Source organism: Chelmon rostratus, chromosome 19 (assembly GCF_017976325.1).
Source record: "Chelmon rostratus isolate fCheRos1 chromosome 19, fCheRos1.pri, whole genome shotgun sequence".
NCBI classification, from domain to species: Eukaryota; Metazoa; Chordata; class Actinopteri; order Chaetodontiformes; family Chaetodontidae; genus Chelmon; species Chelmon rostratus.
In genome coordinates, this window is record NC_055676.1 from 7,154,758 (window position 1) to 7,173,452 (window position 18,695).

Genomic DNA, 18,695 nt, shown 5'->3' on the forward strand with positions numbered 1-18,695 from the left:
ACACAGCTGTGTTAGCAGAGCGGTCAGAGCCACTTGTTCAGTGCATTTTTTGTCAGTGATTCATTGCTCAGTTTACACTTTTTAAAGCCTCTTGAATGTGTACAGCCTTTCACTTGTGTTCAAAACAATTGCCACGTTGTCCTCATGGAGACAGTAAGCTATTATATTCTGTACAATAAGCTCCCATGTTGGTAAGAACCATCCATTAACGCTCATGAGTCTTCTTCAGAGGCTCTGCTATTCACATTAGGCAGCATTTCCACAACCATCTGTGTCAGTGTTTGTGTGGTGATGAAGCATGATGGGATGCAGCAAAGCTGATGAGCAAAGACCACAGGCCAAAAAAAGACATAGTAAATCTTAAGAAAAAGAAAAAAATGGTGTTATGTCCTCTTTGTCTTGGTCGGTGGCTGCCCTTGTTAGCGTGGAGGACCGGTTTAAATGTATCCTTGAGTGTGAATCATGGGAGTCGGATCCTGATTGGCTGTCTGCATACGTCTCTCTGCTGTGTCCCTGTTTCACTGCGGTTTGCTGCACCGCCCAAAGCAGTTCCAGTTTGTGGGTTAATGGATGGTCGGCAGATCTCCCAGCCAGGCACCAGGTAGGGGGCGTGGACACGTGTACTCGTTCTGCAAGGACAGAAAAAAAAAGGGGAAAAGACAATAAAGTTAAAAACCGTTTAACAGCTGGTCTGTGCCAGTTACAGAGGTGGTGGTTACAATGTAAAGTTAATTACAGTGCCCAGTGATTTGATAACAGTACAATGGGGCTGTGACAGTGCCAGCAAGGCAAATTAGGGTAAGCAATTAAGCAGATGATGAAATCCCATGTGGTTAGATAGCTTAGAAGGCTGGAGTGACTTCCCCTAATGTCTTGCAGAGATTAAGTGAAAGCCCAGCACAGAGAACTCTGACAAGTGTTCATTCTGAAAATGTCAATTAAAGCTGAAATAATTAAATAAAAACCCGCTGAATTGAACCTGCTCACCTCAACATTTTGGCACTTCATGTCTTGTTTGCTTGCGACAAACAAATTACCCTCTAGTCAAGTATTGATCGGCATCTGAACGACGGCTGCAACACCAACTGTAACTATTTCACTGTATGGAAGTGGATCTCATGACGCGTGTCAGCAAGAGAGGGCATATTTTTCACGTCTTACCAAGAATTTTGTTGTCAGATTCATTGTATATTTGCTGCACTTTCCAAACACTATAAAAGGATGCAAAGAATCATGGGAGTAACCCCTGTACTTACTGACCGTGTTTCAGTACATTTACAATAATGCAAAAATACAGCTGCATTTTCAACTTACTCCCAATGTAACATACGGTTCCACTCCCTACAAATTGCATTTCTATGAAACAAACAGGCTTGTTCCTATCACACAGCCTATTTGTATCAGTAGAAACAGTAAATTAGAAATCAGGACAAGTGAATGATTCGGGACCTTTAAATGTCAGCCCTTTCCCACAGGTCAGCTCGAGCTTGTTGAGACGTTGCAAATTAGTAAGAGATTTTGACATTTTACTCTCATTTAAGAGGCACGAGCTTTGAATTGATCTCCACACTGAACGAGGCAGAGGCACACTCAGCCCGCCTTTCCAGGTTTGCCTCTGAGCATTCTGTGCTCTGTAAAAACCCTCTTCTTTACAACTTAACCTTTTAAAAGAGCCTATCTGCCGCTCGGCTACAGGTAAACCCACGCCGCCTTAATAACACAAATGCTGTGAATTTTGCCAGGCTAAGCAATTTCTAAAGCTTTCAGAATCAGCTCGAAATTATCCCGGCTCAACTTTTTGCTGCTCCAGCTGAGATTGTTGTCAGCGTGAAGCAGATCTCTGTAACACAAGGCTCAGACGAGCATGCCCTGAGCAGAACTTTTATTTAAATGTTATCAAACAGGCTGATAAGTCTTCACTCGACTCTTTATCTGCCTCTCAGGTGGATGTGAGTGAAGTGAAGACAGCTGCGCAAATTGTCATACCTCAGACAATTTCAGAGCGGAGCACGAAAAACAGAAACAACTCGCAGCAAAAGCTCGGGATGTGCTGTGAACATGTGAACTCTGAAGCAAGCAACACACACACACACACACACACACACACACACACACACAAAAGCTGACGAATACAACCCCCGAACAGGCTGACGCACACACTTAAACAGATTCATCCTTTGAGGTGGGAATCAAGATGGGATAAAGGAAGAAATTAGTAGATCATCTACTCAATTAATTCCTGTCATTGCACAGTATAATCAATGTTATAAGCATGTTTTGCCCCATTGCAGCTGGTCATGGATCATGTGCTGCCATTGTGAGCCTTGTGAATCTGGTAGAACTATGGAAATAAGGAGCCTGTTCTCACCAGAAAAACAGCAGCGTAGGCCGACTTTGCAAGTGCGTTGTTACAACCCATATTTCTGTTTATTGGCAGGCAGTGACGTTTTGTGGCCATAGCAATTGTGACGGGAGCAAATGAGGAAGTCAGGTGAAGAAAGTCCGGATTTGGAAAGATGGGGTGGATGGATAGGACACTGCTGTTCAAAGTCAGCGTTGGCCCAGTTTAAGTTGCATAAGGTACGTATGTTACATGGCGTATACCACTAACATACATATATTAACCCATGATCTTTTTCCAAACTTTCCCAAGCAGTTTTAGTACCTAAAGCTAATCAAGTCCTTTTGGTGCCTAACCTTCAGCAACCTGAGGCCGTTTCACAATGTTAACGACGTGATGGCGAAGGTCCAACACAATGAAGGTCTGCTTTGGTCGTACTGGCCCGTTGCTGACACTCTCCAACGGTGATATATGTAGTTTTGGGGGTCATTGACAATCAACCCAGTCAGTCCTTTAGGTATGAAGATGTGTTCGATATAAAAGATTTAAGCAAACATGGTTAGCTGTACAAATGACTATATTGTTTCTACGTATATTTATGTATATAGTCTTATTAGTATTTGGAATCAATCACATGCTACAAGTCATTCAATATTCTACCTGTTACAAAATAGCTTTTCTTTTTCTTTTTTTTTTTTTTTGGTTTGGTTTCAGCTCAAAATGATCATTTTTGCACTTTGCTTTGTGAAACCTGAATCAAATGGCAGCCATTTGAAAGTTATTGCAGTCACATCTCTTCCATCTGAATTCAGGGGACGCTGTTCACATCTCTGCCTGAGCGACTGCAGGAGTGCATTGCTTGTGAGACGGTGGTTACAGGACCGAGCATTGTGTGGCTCATTATGCTTTATTTGATGATAAAAGCCCCAAATTTTGACAAGAACAAAATGTTTAATGATTATTGATACTTTTTCTACATTTTTATTTATCTGTTTTGTTGCAGTCATAATATATTATGTAGTCTTTGAGCACCGCTCAAATGCTTGCTTCATGGACACAAACGTCGGTGATTAAGTTGAAGGCACATAATGATTTTTTTGCAAATAACAGCTCAAGGTGTTGAAAAAGGATTATAATTCACTTTACTGCTCACACCTATTCAAACTCTTGCCATGCTAGCAGCCATTAGGCGTTCGATGGCTTTCAGTCATAACTTGGAAACAGTACTTTTCAAATCACTTTGCATGAAAGGACCGCATAGCTATGATGTCTTTGTTGCCAGAGCAGCATTCAATACTGCTCGCACAGCCATGAGGCGGGTTTGTCATCTGTCACCAGGGACATGTGTTTCGCTTTTGCACTGTCTCACAAATGGAACTTTCCATTGGTGGAAAGGGAACTAAAACTCTTTGCTGCCAGTTCTCCAGCATTGTTCTGCAGGACATTCGGACATCAGTACTTGTCTTTCACAACAGACAGCTTTCTTAATGCATATGAAGGAGCAATTGTCCTTCTCCTCCTGCCTGTGGCAGCCTTGGAAAATGCTGCTGCTTCTTTCACGCAAACAGCACAGAAGTAGTAGTTCTTCATCTCTAAAAGCAAGGCTTAGTTTATAGCCAAAGTGGGAGTTGCGACAAGCTGGCAAGGGCACAGGATTAAGTTGGCAAACATAATGGTCAGGTGTCCTTCCTTCCCAACAAAGCAGGATGGCAGTGTCTAAAGGTGCAGCTGTTGGCTATTATTATACTGTTCAAAATCTCAGAGAACCTAGAATGTCACAGGGCCACAAGGAATCTCCTTTGCCTCACAGCACATTACATGTCAGGCAGCAGAAACGCCAGGGATAATGTGATGTCAAGGACAAGCCAACACTTGACAAGATGCATCCTGAAAATTTGAGTTTGATTTAGAATTTTGGAGAAAGGAGGAGGAAATGTGCCCACTGTCTTTTGTGGATCTTGTGCCACCCCCTTGGGAGTGTTGTGAACTATAGCATGAAAGGCTCCTCTAACCCTGTGCATAAACCTTTGCCAACTAAATCCACAGAAATGTCTCTGTGCTTTCCTTTCCTATGGGCAGCAGACACTGAAGCATCTCAAGGAGAATTCTGTGAAAGCACAGATGCAACACAAAAAACTAAAAAATAACTTGCATTATGGGTTCATACACTCTCTAAATCTAATTAGCTCACAGTTCTGTTTGTGTGAATATTTATTTTGTTGTGTTCTGGAGGGAAAATGACTTTGGTTTTGTTGGCCTCTGTAATAATCATTCTTTTTAAATCAAGATGATTAAAGAGCTTTTCTGCATTTTACTACTTACTACTACTTGAGTCGCCCGAACTACAGGAGAAGCTTTGCCCATCTTTGTGCAAGGGGGTCCGTATGGAGCCATAAAACAAAGAAAAGAATACACAAAAACTGGACTGGCAGTATGAATTATGTTTGTGCATCCACTGACATTGCACTGGCATGAAAAACAGAGCCCTAAGAATTATACATGTGTGATGGCCCTGCCTTTGTTCACAGAATTAAGGTTACAGTGTGTAACCATTGATTCCAATACATGATATCAGATGCAAACCTCAGTAGCACGGCAGGCAAACAGTGAGACAGCAAGACAATATAACAGTAAAACTGTCTCATCTCTAACATTTGCGGTTTTATTTGTATCAACTCAATTAGCCCAAGCAATATGATTTAGTTAACATCATAACAAAGAATCAACTTTAAATCTGCCTCCCCAAAGAAAGAAAAAATGCAGGTATTTTTTGGGCGAATTCCAGTGGGGACGGAAAACAATAAACCTTACATATTGTTTGAGTTGTGTTGGTCTGCCCACACTGCTTTGAAATCGATGCATACACAACAAAACAGCGCTAATTGAAAGGCACATAATTATAACTCCTGCTCCCTCGCTGTGGAGACATTCCAAAGGAAGCCTGGCCAAGGCTAAGTTCTACTCTTTTCAAGAACACAGGTTACATGTCCAGAGCTGTCTGTACTTTCATCCACCCCCTCTAATGCCTTTATGTGTTTTTTAATTAGGCTACAGTAATTAGCAGGATACAAACATGATGTAATTAGGTTGCTCTCAGTCAGGACAGCTGGAAGTAACACAGACATATGCCAGCCACTCTCAAAGGGATCACAAGCCTCTTACTCCACTCAGGGCTCCAATTACCCTGTTCCATCTCCCCACCCCGTTGCCCGCGTCCCTGTGAAGTTGCCTGTTCCTTGCTTTCTCTGAAGACCAAGAAAAGAGACAGACAATAAGACAAAGACTGAACGTGTACATTCTGTGTGAATTGAAAGTCAATGAGATGATTTAAATACTGTTACCGCTGCCACATCTGTCTGGAAACCATAACCAGGTCTATGCATGTGTGATCTCAGTTGCTCCTTTGGTGTGTAGATTATGTCAAACATGGATCAGGTCTAATCTCCATTTAGGATGCAGACAAAGTACAGAAAATTAAAGAACCCCAACCGAGCTTATTCCCGCTTACGGAAAAACAACAATTATACAAGGAAAACTCTATTGGGGAGCTGATGCCTGTATAAGCTCTTGATCTCTGCAAACACAGATACTTAAACTTTCCCCTAAGCCCTCTCTGCCACACAACTACACAGTCCATCCTCTGATTAACCAAGTGATTTTCCTTCTTGATAAATTGCAGCGTTTTTTTTTTTTTTTTTAATGTTTCAGTAGCTGGTAAAAGACATGATGGTGCATAAGCCACTGTGAACAAAGACGTCTATAAATGTCTGCAGAAGTTGGAGTAATGGGATCCTGTTTTGATAACAAGACAGTGTTCAGTCTGAATAAAAGGTAACTTAATGGACTTCCTGCTACTGGTCTGACAAAAAGCCATCCATTAAAGGCTTCAAATTTTGTTCTAAGCAAGGTCACAGTGGCCATACTTGGCTTTTAGCAAATGCAATGCAATACATTTATCAATTATTGTATCTAAAATAAACGGTAGAGACTGGTATACATATACTATTGTGCAAAATATTAGTTCTTGTTGAAATGCATCCCACCCATCTCTTTTCAGATACATAAATACCATGTGCCCAGATTAATGAGAGAGGGAGATGTGTGGATACAGCATTATAAATCGTGAAAGCAAGTGCGATACGTTGCCTCCAGCTATGCTTTATGACTGAGATTGAAAATGCAAACTTTGCAATGACAGCATTCAGATATTTGCAGGATACTAACAAAGGAGAACAGATGCTAAGCAAAGTGCACGGATATAATACCACAAACACATCGGCACTGGACGTGCAGGGAACAGAGGCTGAGCACCAGTCACTAGAAATGGCTTAGTCATTCACAGCCACTTTGTTTAATTGTGAACACTTCATTGGAATAACTTTGTCACCTAATTTGAACTTTAAGAACAAACAGGGGCGGATGGAGGGAAGTGTTCATGTGGTGGAGAGAGGGTGGCATGAAGACTTAAAGGGGCGGCAGACATGTATACGCATATGCTGATTTCTTTGCAAACAAGCACATATATCAGTATTTGTTTGGAAAAGATATTTTAAATATCTGTCTATAACTGTATATATCTGTTATTCCATTGCTGACTGATGTGGCAGCTTTGTGGCGCTTTAAGTGAGTGAGTTTAGTGCTTTTTATACTGGGTGCTTTTGTATGTTGCATGACTGATCTGCAATTTGACCATGTTTGTCTGCAGAAGGAGGGGTTTCAGAGATGTCGGTAGCTGCGGGCGATCCAGGGACACTCGTAAGCACCAGTGAATATTTGGGTTTAGTCAGGTTTAATCTGTCCCTCAAACAAAACAACCCCGCCACAGCAACTCGGCGGCCGTTCTGTATTTCTGCTCGTCCAAGTTGGAACCCCACACATGCAAAAAGCCATCAGCAGCCTTTGTTTGCAGCCAGGACCAGTAGAAACTGGGGCTTCGGCCCACTGCAGGGAGTGAGTGGCAGCAGGGTGAAATCGCCGTATTGCCAACCCATGTGTCCTCTCGCGGCTCCTTGCACCACACTGTGCGGGGAGCCTCATCTCTCGCTACATTCACTTGCACTCGGACATCGGGCTTTCACCGACCAGCCACAGCTTTTCATATGTAGATCTTTGAATTAGATTTTCCAAAACAGGACAGCTGGGATGGGCAGTTGCCACCCCCTGCCACCAGGGTAGACCCGGCCCTATAGCAGTACCAGCCAGCCATGATGTTGAGTTGTTCTAAATTGTAGTTCAAAGATGAGTACATTTAGTGTCTTACAGAAAAGAAATAAGTGAGCTTCAGTGCGTTTATCGTCTGCACTCTCTCTTTATCTAATAGCACAATTTCAAAGAAGCAGCGATATAGTGACCCATACGTGAGTAGGCCAGTGAGAGTAAGCTGCTCCACGAAGACATCATTTGGAGTTAAACAGAGAGTGACATTGCGTGTGTATGCATTAAGCAAAGGATGCAAACCATGATGTAAAGGTAGAGCTCGCAGATCTCCCCGAGCAAATCTGATCTCGTGAGTTGTGGCTGGGAGCAAAGTGAGCACGTCCCTGATGAAATGTTGCAGCGCGTGTGCATATTCATGTAAAGTGCGTGCACATGCATGTTCATCTGCGCCGGAGCATTTTGATTTATGACGACTGCGATTTATCCAGGTGATGGATGACCACATTAGCAGCACATATATCATGTGGTGCGCTATAAATTCGGTTTCACATGGATGGAACAAAAACTACTCAAATAAATAAAGCAAGAAATAATTTCTTACCCTTGTTAGGATGCATGTATCACCTAGGGATTATCCATTACACGTGTTCTCCCACTAATACCGTACACACTAACAACCTGCCACATCATAAATCTTATGAATGTTGCTTTTGGGAGGGTTGTATAACTACGCTTGGATCTTGCTCTTTTGTTATAAACATTATAAAATAATAGTTCCTCTGCCTTACAATTCCTGCTGCTTGTGTTGCTAGGCAACATGTAGCCTTGCTAAACATGAAAGGACTGGTATCAGCTTGACAAGTATATGTCTGTGCTTGGATTCTGGGTTTTTTTAAAGTCTTAACCAATTTTGAAATAGGTTTCATCACACAAAGCTTTGGTGATTATGTGCTCTGAAACCATGAATACACTTAAACTACGAGGGTACGGAATAGATTTGAGTCACGGACAACAGGATATTAAGAGAATCTTTCCAATCGAGATATGCATCACCTAACTTTGTTTCTCAAACATTCACAGGCTCACCTCACTCCCCTTTCCTCCACCTCTCCTTCATTATCACACACACAATAACACATACTTTTACTCTCTCTCTCTCTTGATCACTCAAACTTGTGAACTCTCCTCATCTCTTCATTACCTGTGCAGGTAAAGACACGCCTCAGCAATTTTTTGGCCATATTTTCCATTGCTTTTCACTTACAGCTGTCCTTCAGACCTGCAGGACACCTATGCAAGTAAGTTACTGGGTCGAGATCATTCTTATCGGTTTAATTTCCATTGAAGAAAAACAATCAGGATAGACATCTCTTGACATCTTTTGTCAAATTTATATCAATCTAATTTTGGGGGCTCTCTTAAATAGAAAAATAAACATTCAAGCAATTTTCATTTCCACTCATGCCATTCAGAAACCCACTCAATTCCTGCCTCACTGGCTGATATGTGGTCAAGAACAGATGCAATCCCCTCGTCATATTTGCTGATGGCGCTGTAGTGACAGGCTGGATCTCCAACAACGATGATGAGGCCTATATGGAGGAGGTCGTGGGGGACCTTTAGGGGGACGACCTCCAACAGCCTCTTAATAAATGACTGCAAAACCAAGATAAAATAAGATAATCCTTTATTAATCCCACAGCCGGGAAATTTGGAGTGTTGCAGCAGCGAAGGGGATAGTGTAATAGGAAGAGAAAAGCAAGCTGTGATACTTAAGTAAACAATACAATAAGTTAAACAGACAATAGTTGAGTTCTCATTATTGCACATAGGAAATATTGATACTGCACAGTTCTGGTGTGTGTGGTCTACTGGGAACAGGCTTGATTGTACAGTCTGCCAGCAGCAGGGAGGAAGGACCTGCGATATCTCTCCTTCACACAACGCGGGTGAAGCAGCCTGTCACTGACGGAGCTGCCCAGTGCTGTCAGAGTGGGGTGGGACATGTTCTCCATCAGAGATGATAGTTTAGCCGCCATCCTCCTCTCTTCCACCACCTCCACTGGGTCAAGGGTCGCGATCCAGGACAGACCTGGCCTTCTTAAGCAGTCTGTTTAGTCTCTTCCTGTCAGCAGTCGGGGTGCAGCTGCCCCAGCAGACCACTCCACAGAAGATGGCTGGTGCCACCACGGAGCCAAAAAACTTCCTTAGGAGTATTCCCTTCACTCCTAAAAGACCTGAGTCTCCTTAGCAGATCCAGTCTGCTCTGGCCTTTCTGATAAAGCACATTTGTATTGCCAGTCCAGTCCAGTTTATTATTCATGTGGACACCCAGGTAACTTGTCAGACTCCACCATCTCAATGTGTACGACATGAGTGTTTGCAACTGTGGGCTAATTGGGGGTTTTGCAGAAGCATCTTTTCAGTCTCAGACAGTGTAGGAAATTATTGGGTCCTAATGACCTTCTCCCCTGACACTGTGGAAAGTATCATAAAAGGGGGCATCACTGTTCAGGAGAGAGAGCGGTGGACCATCTGATTTGCACTCCTCAGTCTGCAGGCCTCACACAGCAGAAAGTGCAGCACCAGCACCAGTAGGTTTATGAAGGATCCTCACCATATTCCAGCTTCTACACTCAGGCATCACCTTACTAACCCCATGCCCAACAAAGACAGAGCCAGAAAAAGCTTCTTTCCTTAGGCGATCAGGATGGTAAACTGTGACCTCAGTATATCCTCCACCTTAGCACAGTGGCCTCTGTGAATCCACTGCGTTTTACATTTGTACATATAATTCATTTTTTTTTTCTAGTCTTTTAGCACAGCCTTGAGATTTTATTGTTGCACTTCACTGCACACACAATGTATGTTTCCTTTGAATTGTTGTATTCAAAGGGATTGAAAGTCTGCTTTTGGGCAGATTCAGTAAATACTATACCTGAAAATCAATCAAATGAAGCAGACTTACCTATTGATGTTCAACAATGCACACAATGGCTCAATCCAACCACAACAAAGATAGCTTAGTTGCTAGAAACGCTCTGGGAAAACCTGTACCTGTGCACTGTACTGCTGTAAAACTGTATGTCTCCATATGTTCAAATCCAAACCCCGCTCTTTTCCGACGTCTTCAGGGAATCCTTAGCTGAGTTTGGAAATTGTGGTTTATATTTGATGAACAGGTAAAAGTCTTCAATATGATGTGATTAATCGCAGCTGCAAATGTGCCACACTGACAAGAAATTTGTCTAATTTTCTATCATTGACTTTTATTTTTACATGGGAAATTAAGCAGATAAGAGTTTGACGGGTCTTGATGACACAATAATAAGTTATTGAGGAAAGGAAAAGTCACCCTTTATTAGTGTTCACATGTATTGTTTCTGTGGTCAGAGACAGTTCGATTAATCATCATTTCATAAGCATGAATAACTCATTACAAAGCCACACTGTCGGGAACCGACTGTCTGGTTTGTGATTTCATATCGTATAGTGCAAAAATGTGGAGCAGCAAATCTTCTCAGTTTGTACTCAGTCTTACAAAATATATTTTTTAATGGCAGTTATGTGAGAAAATGTCACTTCATTTTGGGTTTGTCTCTTTCCTTCTGACACCGACTCAGTAAAAATAGTCATATGGAATCCAAATATGTACTTATTGACTTATTGAAATTCAGTTCAGGCCTGTCTTGATCTGATACAGTACAATGCATTTTAATATGATTAAGTATGATAGAATTGTTGTAAACACTTTTATTATTCCATTATTTCTACTGGACAGTATTTTGGCCACTGGTTTCATGAGGGCATTTTTTGGCATCAATAAGAGACAAAGATATAAATCAAAATGGACTCAATGTAATGATCATGATAAAAACCTTTTTAGATGATGAATTATATTCTGTTTGGACACATATCAGTATAGTCTAATTCTAGAGTTAAAATAGTTTATTCATAATATACTGCTGCTGTAAGTTATATACTGTATGTGCAGCATCTTTAGTAACTGATTTTGACCATGCAGAGCTGTTGGTTAGTGGAAATACTGTATATTGATAGGTTTTTGATGGCAGCGACAACAGCTGGCTGTAGATTAAATAAACCCAACGCTGTAGAAAAAGTCCAGCTGGGACATATTTAAATTTAAATAATCTCTACTGAGTATCACTAATAAGCAAACAACTTGCATTGAATTCATTATTCAGTAGCGGTTGTGTATAATATATTAGACTCACTAAAGCCTCATGTGATTGTCACAGTGTAAAATTAGGTAATCGGCTGGACACAGCACCTCCCTGTTTCCTATGTGAAAAAGGTAGGCTACCACATCATTTTAAGAAGGTAGCACAATTTTGCTTTTACATTGGCGTAAACTGAGGTGGACTGTACGGCAATTTGCAAAGCTGAAAAATAAAGCCAACCGGAAGGTGCCCAGAACTAGAGTTCCTTGAATGGCCACCTGAGTCTGGTTCCAGAAGGGAGTCAATCCCCATAGACCCCCATATTAAAATGCTCATCTTCACAGCAGAAATAAGCATGTTTACAGCCTGGTGCAAAATACAGTTTTGTTGTCTATAGCTAAATTCCCCATTCATTACAACTGTACAGGGGTTGGGGATTTTTATACACTGTACAGTCATACAGAAGATGTTTTTCTGATCCCTGATCAGTGTAACCTATGAATGATCTGTGGGGGTGATTGAACATTCATCAGTGTAGAGGCAGTTAAATAAGATTCATCAGCGTGTTTGTGTTTCAGTCAGGATTTAGAGTGCATCATGGAGACAGCCGTGCTGAAAGTTACAAATGACCTTCTAATTGCATCAGACAAGGGACTTGTCTGTGTGCTCATCTTGTCAGATCTTAGTGCTGAATGCAACACCAACGACCATCACATTCTTTTACAGAGACTGGAGCTTTTAATTGGCGTTAAAGGAACTGCACTAAGCTGGTGTGAGCCCTGTTTATCAGATCAATCTCAGTTGTAATCCTCCATGCCAAGTTAGTCACAAAGACAAAAGAAATACAAAAATAAATAAATAAATAATATTGTGGAATAAAAACTGCAAGGGCACATGCTCTCAGATCAATTTGCCGCTATTCGCTGGAGTCTGGGTGCCCAACACACAGCTTTCACAAGACTGCATTCTGACACAGACAGTAGCTGCGTTTCCATCACAGTTGTTCGCAAAATAAATGGGTTATTTCTGAAATTTCGGCAAAGTTCGAATGCGACTTGCAGGCGTTTCCATTGAACAGCGTTTTGCGAACCAGATGAAATCCTCGTAAGTTCTCGGACGTCCCGCGAGATGTGTGTGCGTGCTGTGCGTCGGTAAAACTTAACACAAAGCCTTATAATGAAAAAGCACATGCATGCTCCTGGCCTTGTAGGATTGCACATACTCTAATGCACAAATGCTGAAGATGAAATAAAGAAATGATCTGTTGACTTAGAGCAGCCATGTCCAAACTATTCCATAAAGGGCCGTGTGGCTGCAGGTTTTCGTTCCAACCAAGGAGGAGCGCACCAGACTGGACTCATTTAATCAGCTGATCTCACTTTTCAGCTGATAACTAAGAGATCCCTTGATGTTGATTGGTTGGCCTGGTGTGCTCCTCCTTGGTTGGAACGAAAACCTGCAGCCACACGGCCCTTTATGGAATAGTTTGGACATGCCTGACTTAGAGTGATCACTGATTTTAATGGCCTATCATTTATCACTTTGTTATGACGGGAGGCTCGCTCTGACAGCGTCAGCTCGCACTTTGAACACACTTTCTATCAGCAATTATGTGTAAATGTTAAAGTTAATGGCGTGCACGCGTGTCTCCCACATAGCTGAGGTGCACACACTCATCACGATCGCAAACACCGTGCTGTACATCTGTGCGCACGCATGTCTTTAAAGTTCACCTCATGATTAATGAAAACGGAATGATTAGATTTTGCAGATCAGCCAGCATGACAGTTGGAACAGCTGTAGTGTTTTTGTCTGCTACTTATTGAGATCCAGAAAACATACAAAATACACTACAAAATTAACAAGACGTTATATCTGACTGCATGTGGCCGGCCCGAAACGGGGAGTCCGCTGACCTCGGTGACGTGTAAATGCGAAAAAAGTGTTTCCATTACACTTCTGCGATACACCTAAATATGGACACTGTCAGGAAGGTGGGGACTTAAGGGGAAACGAGGGGAACTAAGGGTTGAACCCAAATGCAGACAAACAAAGGGGACGTAGACTATGGTATAGACGAGACTAGATAACATGAATCGTGGTAAGGACATGAACAAAGACAAGGAAAACCACTCACGACACGGAAGGACATGAACACAGACAAACCAAGGGATGCACTAGATTTAAATTAACAAATTTATTAATCACAACTAAAGACACAACTATGGGAACTAACACAAACTCTAAGGGCTAAACACACAACAAAGGCTACACAGGGAAACACTGAGCAACTGAAAAAGCACTAACACAAAACCTGGCGGAACTACGACAAGACAAGAAACTCAATTACATAAACTGTGGGAAGACTATAGACATGACTAGGAATAAACTATAAATGAAATAACAAAAAACGCTCCCGAAGGAGGAAAATACAAAAGCTATGAAATGCAACAGACAGAACTAGATAAGGAAAACTATCAATTCAAAGTTCACTCCTAAAAACAGAATAAAACAAGAATCTAATAACAAAAGTACTCAAACACAAAATCTCTCTCTATCGAGGAAAACAAATCGGCAAGCTACAAAACTATGAAAAGAAAACAGAAACTAAGTTATGCAAATAACACGCACGACAGGACAATACTAAGGGCGGGGAACACTACATAAATCAAGACCTGGACATGAACAAAGTAAACTCACTTACATGGACTGAAACGAAGGACAAGAGCAAACCAAGGAGACATACACATGAAACACGACACGGACGTGAACAAAGACAACACAGCACAGAAACACTTACGTGAGACCAGACTCGGACATGACAAAGAAACCACACAACAAACACTCACTATGGGACTATGGCAAGAATTATAACAAGAACACAGACTATGACTTAGACTAAGGTTTCTCAGACAACGACCCGACCAGGACAAAGGGAAGACACAGACTTAAATACACTAGGGGCAAACACTAATGACGCACAGGTGAAAACAATCAGACAATCACACGGGAGGGAAAACACAGGAAGTAAAGCATTACAAAGACACATAACATGAACCTTCAAAATAAAACAGGAAGTAACCAAAGCCAGGCAAAACACAAGACACAAGGGGAAACTTAACAAATCTACAAACAAGACAGGGCAAGGGTAGAGACTAAGACAATACAAAAACTCTTACATAAAACATGGCGTGATTGAGACAGCACTAACTAACTGAGGCATTGGCAAGAATCAAGAGAAAAACTAAACAAAGCCGCCGTGCATGGCACGAGTCATGACAGACACGTCTGAAAAACCACCTCATGAGAGCGTAAAAATGTTTTTGCGATATTTGAGAGGATTTTCAAAAGTTAGGTGTTTCCATTACCATTTTTTTATTGCGATATTTAGGATTCGCGCATTTCTAGGGGCAATGGAAACGCAGCTAGTGTTAGGCAGGCACGTTTTGTGGCGAGTGGGTTAATAGCTGAGACACTGAAATCTCATTCGTAAGGAGAATTTGTGGAGGAGTGTGTTCTTGCAGCAGCGATGCTGATAGCAGAGCACAAAGTAAAATGTGTCAGTTTGCCTCAAAGGATTCTTGGAGATGAAGAGAAAATCTGGTGTCGACCTGTTGTTGTAGCTAAATTGCTAAAGTGCAGATGTTATTCTTCTTTGGGCAGTTTTGGTCTCAAACAGCTTTAGGCGGATTACCATCACCTCTGAACTAGAGTAGATAAAAATATTTGTGATCTGGTCAACGGAGACACATATATATGGGCCAATGTATTAAATCTCATTTGTATTTTATTCCCAGTATGAGACAATTCACAAAGAATTTGCCTGTTCACACACAATTTCAGTTCCAAACAACCCTCATCTACTCATGTCATTCATACAGTTCTTCCACTCTGGAAAAAAAAAAAATATATATATGAAAATGCTCACGTAGTGTGAACATGGCATTCATATTTGGAGACAATGGTGCAGGCCCAGAGTGAATGGTGCTACATTCATTTGTGTTCTTGGTTCTTTGTTGATAGAGGGGGGAAAGTGCTCATACACTTTCCCACCCTTGATGCAGAAACAGCTCTGACCTTCTATCAAAAGGCTGCTTGTCAAAGATTTCTATCGGTCTGACGAGGAGTCAGATTGTATCAATTATGCCATGAAACCGCCTCCCTATCTGATGATATATATTTTTTATCTCGGGATTGCAAAATGAGACGTGTCAGTTTTAATGCTTTGTATTAAGAGGGCCAAATGTTCATGATCACTCATTAGTTTCCCAGCTTGCATAACAGCTTTGGAACATGACATCATAAAACTCACATTATAGAAAATTAGATGTCTTTAAGGGTTAGTGGAGACATGCTATGGACATTTAAAAGCATCAACAGGACTCTGGCTGATCGCTCTTACTAATCCAGCCAAAGTTTTTAATTTAGGCTACTGGGCTTCTAGCATCTAGTTCCCTGGCCAAAAGGACAAGCATGTTTAATTAATAATAATTTTATTTCATTTTTTTGTTAAGATTATTTAATTGATTTGCTTAAATTCTGCCATGCAGAAGCCATGCCAGTAACACAACTTATTTTTATGTGTTTCATGTCTTTGGACACCAGTGGAAACCACACAGCATGTGTTTTTTGTCCCCCTGTCCTTATCCTGTTGAAAAAAAAAAAAAAAAAACTCATGCGAATCCTGTTCACATGTTCCAAATCAGCTGTGACTTTCTGATATAATAGGACTTGATCCCGAAGAACTGCCAAATAGCTTCAGGAGACATCTTTTTAATTTCCCTCCCCTTCCCACTGGAGTGGCTGTTGACACTTGCCAGAGGGTGCAATTGTGCAATTAGCACTCTACTGCAACTGCTAGTGACGGTGTCATCTCAACTATAAATAAATAGCAGGCATAATGTGACATTTAACAGAAAATGGGATGCAAATGATATCATGATCATGAATGTGATACCTTGAACTTCTCCAGCGCCTCGTTATAAACAACTGTATCAGGATGTCAACCATCAGTTTATTGTTCGCCTCAGAAAAAGCCTAAAACAGGAAGGTATTGTGCCTGATGAGCAGCGCTGTTAACAAAAAAAATACAATGACAATGGTCACAGAAAAACCACCAACTTCCAAATGAACTACAACAACTTACATGTGTAAATTGAGAAACAGTCTGTCATAACATTAAATAAGAGCACTGCATTATTCCCACAGCAGATCCACATTTACAACCTCAGACCTGCTCTCTCACGCTGATCTACACTGCATGTATGTGCCACTGAATCATGTCAGTGTCTCTGATTGTGCTAATTGTGCCTGTGTGGTGTTATGGTAGCATCTGCATGACTTGGGTGGAGTAATGGGCGGTAAAGTTCATAACGGGCAACCTCTTAAAGGGTTCCTCACATCATTAGTTTTTACAAGAAGTGATTAAAGGAGAGGGGAAAATGAATTTGTCGGATTGTGTGAAAGGAGAAAAAGGGTTTTTAACCAAGAGCTCACGCAAAAAGGCTAATAAACTGGAATACTGCACATCTGCTAACATCAAGTCCAAACCACAGGTTCCCCATCACAGAGACACTGAATATTGCAAAGATTGGTAAAAGTCACCTTAAATTTCATCAACTTCACCACTACAGTGTACATGTAACATAACCAGACCATTGTACTGCATATACTGTCCTCAGGTTCTGTTCACAGTTCACATATCATAGGTCCATATTGACATTACATAGCTGCTTTACATTTTGTGCATGATTTTGTTAATTGTGTCCGTCACAGTTGCATCCCTTCTTCCTCTCACTACTCATCTTCATATATCTCTCTGTGCACTTTTGCCAGAGTCTGATTGTCTTTTTCATTTTACCGATGCTTAACCGTGTACAACAACAATGAAATTAGATTTAATGGAATCAAATATTCATAAGCAGTATATAAACAATTAGATATTAAGCTTAAAATCAGACTGAACTGCAGTTTCACTTGACCTGTTAATTGCTGCAGTTAATTCTGTAAGTAACTCTTACGTATAAATACAAAAGCAAAACCAAATAACATTTCATGTACATTAAAAGCAAGAGACGTGGATCTAGCTGATGGTTGGAACTTTAGAAAACAAAACTTTCTCTCTTTCTTTTGTTCCACTCGGTTACAATGATATAACATGCAAACTTTTTAAACTAATGGGTCACTCGAAGTAGAAAAGCAACTTTAGGCAGCGATGCTCTGTTCTACAAAAAGGAGTGGCCTCCGTGGGTGGCTGCGGCTGCTGCCTGATTCCAACAAATGAACATTATGCCTATCGGGCACCATTCAAAAATATGTGATCTCCACAAATGTCTCTGCTCCCTTCTGAAAACCACACTTTAATAATTCAAACATTTGTAGAGAAAGAGCAAGAGCCTTGTGGAATTAAAATTAATGTGACAAGAGGAAAGAAGAAAAAAACATACTGCAAATACATTTCCAGCAACAGTAAGCCACTGACAGCCAAAAGATCAAGGAGAGACAAGGCCATCAACTGTAGAAAATAGCTACAATTCTGATAATGCTGGCAATGTACACTGAAGCACTAAATGGAATTCATATTATGGCACAAAGCAGGTAAAGAATCTCATACAATTACAGTGCTAAAGAAAAAACAAAAGAAGCAGAAGGATTCACCTCAAAATCTAAATTAATAAGATGTTAGTCATTCACCTTGTGGGTTTTTTTTTTCTGCATTTAACTGTTATTAAATGAAAACATCCTTTACACCAGAAAAAAAAAAATAGAATAACCATTAAAGGCTCTTATTGTCAAATTTATGAAAGCAAAATCAATCTCCACATAGTTTCAAGACTCACGAAGTGCAGCATGTCAGGCGGGGCAGCTTTGTCTCAATCCATCATAGTAGGGTAAACTGACAAAGTTTTATAAAACTCACTCATTTCAATTATATTAAGGCTTAAGGTTTGGTGTAACTATGGGCATGGCCACTTTGAGTGACAGCTAGCTGCTTGGTTTCAGCGACCAGGCTTCAC

General features: G+C 41.0%; 1 protein-coding gene across 1 annotated transcript in view; it reads right to left on the minus strand.

The window, feature by feature from the left end:
* Positions 1-563: 563 nt before the first annotated feature.
* Positions 564-18,695, minus strand: part of lrrtm4l1 (leucine rich repeat transmembrane neuronal 4 like 1) — a 104,530-nt gene continuing 86,398 nt past the window's right edge. The window contains exon 5 of the mRNA XM_041960668.1: positions 564-629. Within this exon, the coding sequence (XP_041816602.1) occupies positions 564-629 (66 nt within the window). The remainder of the gene's footprint in view (positions 630-18,695) is intronic.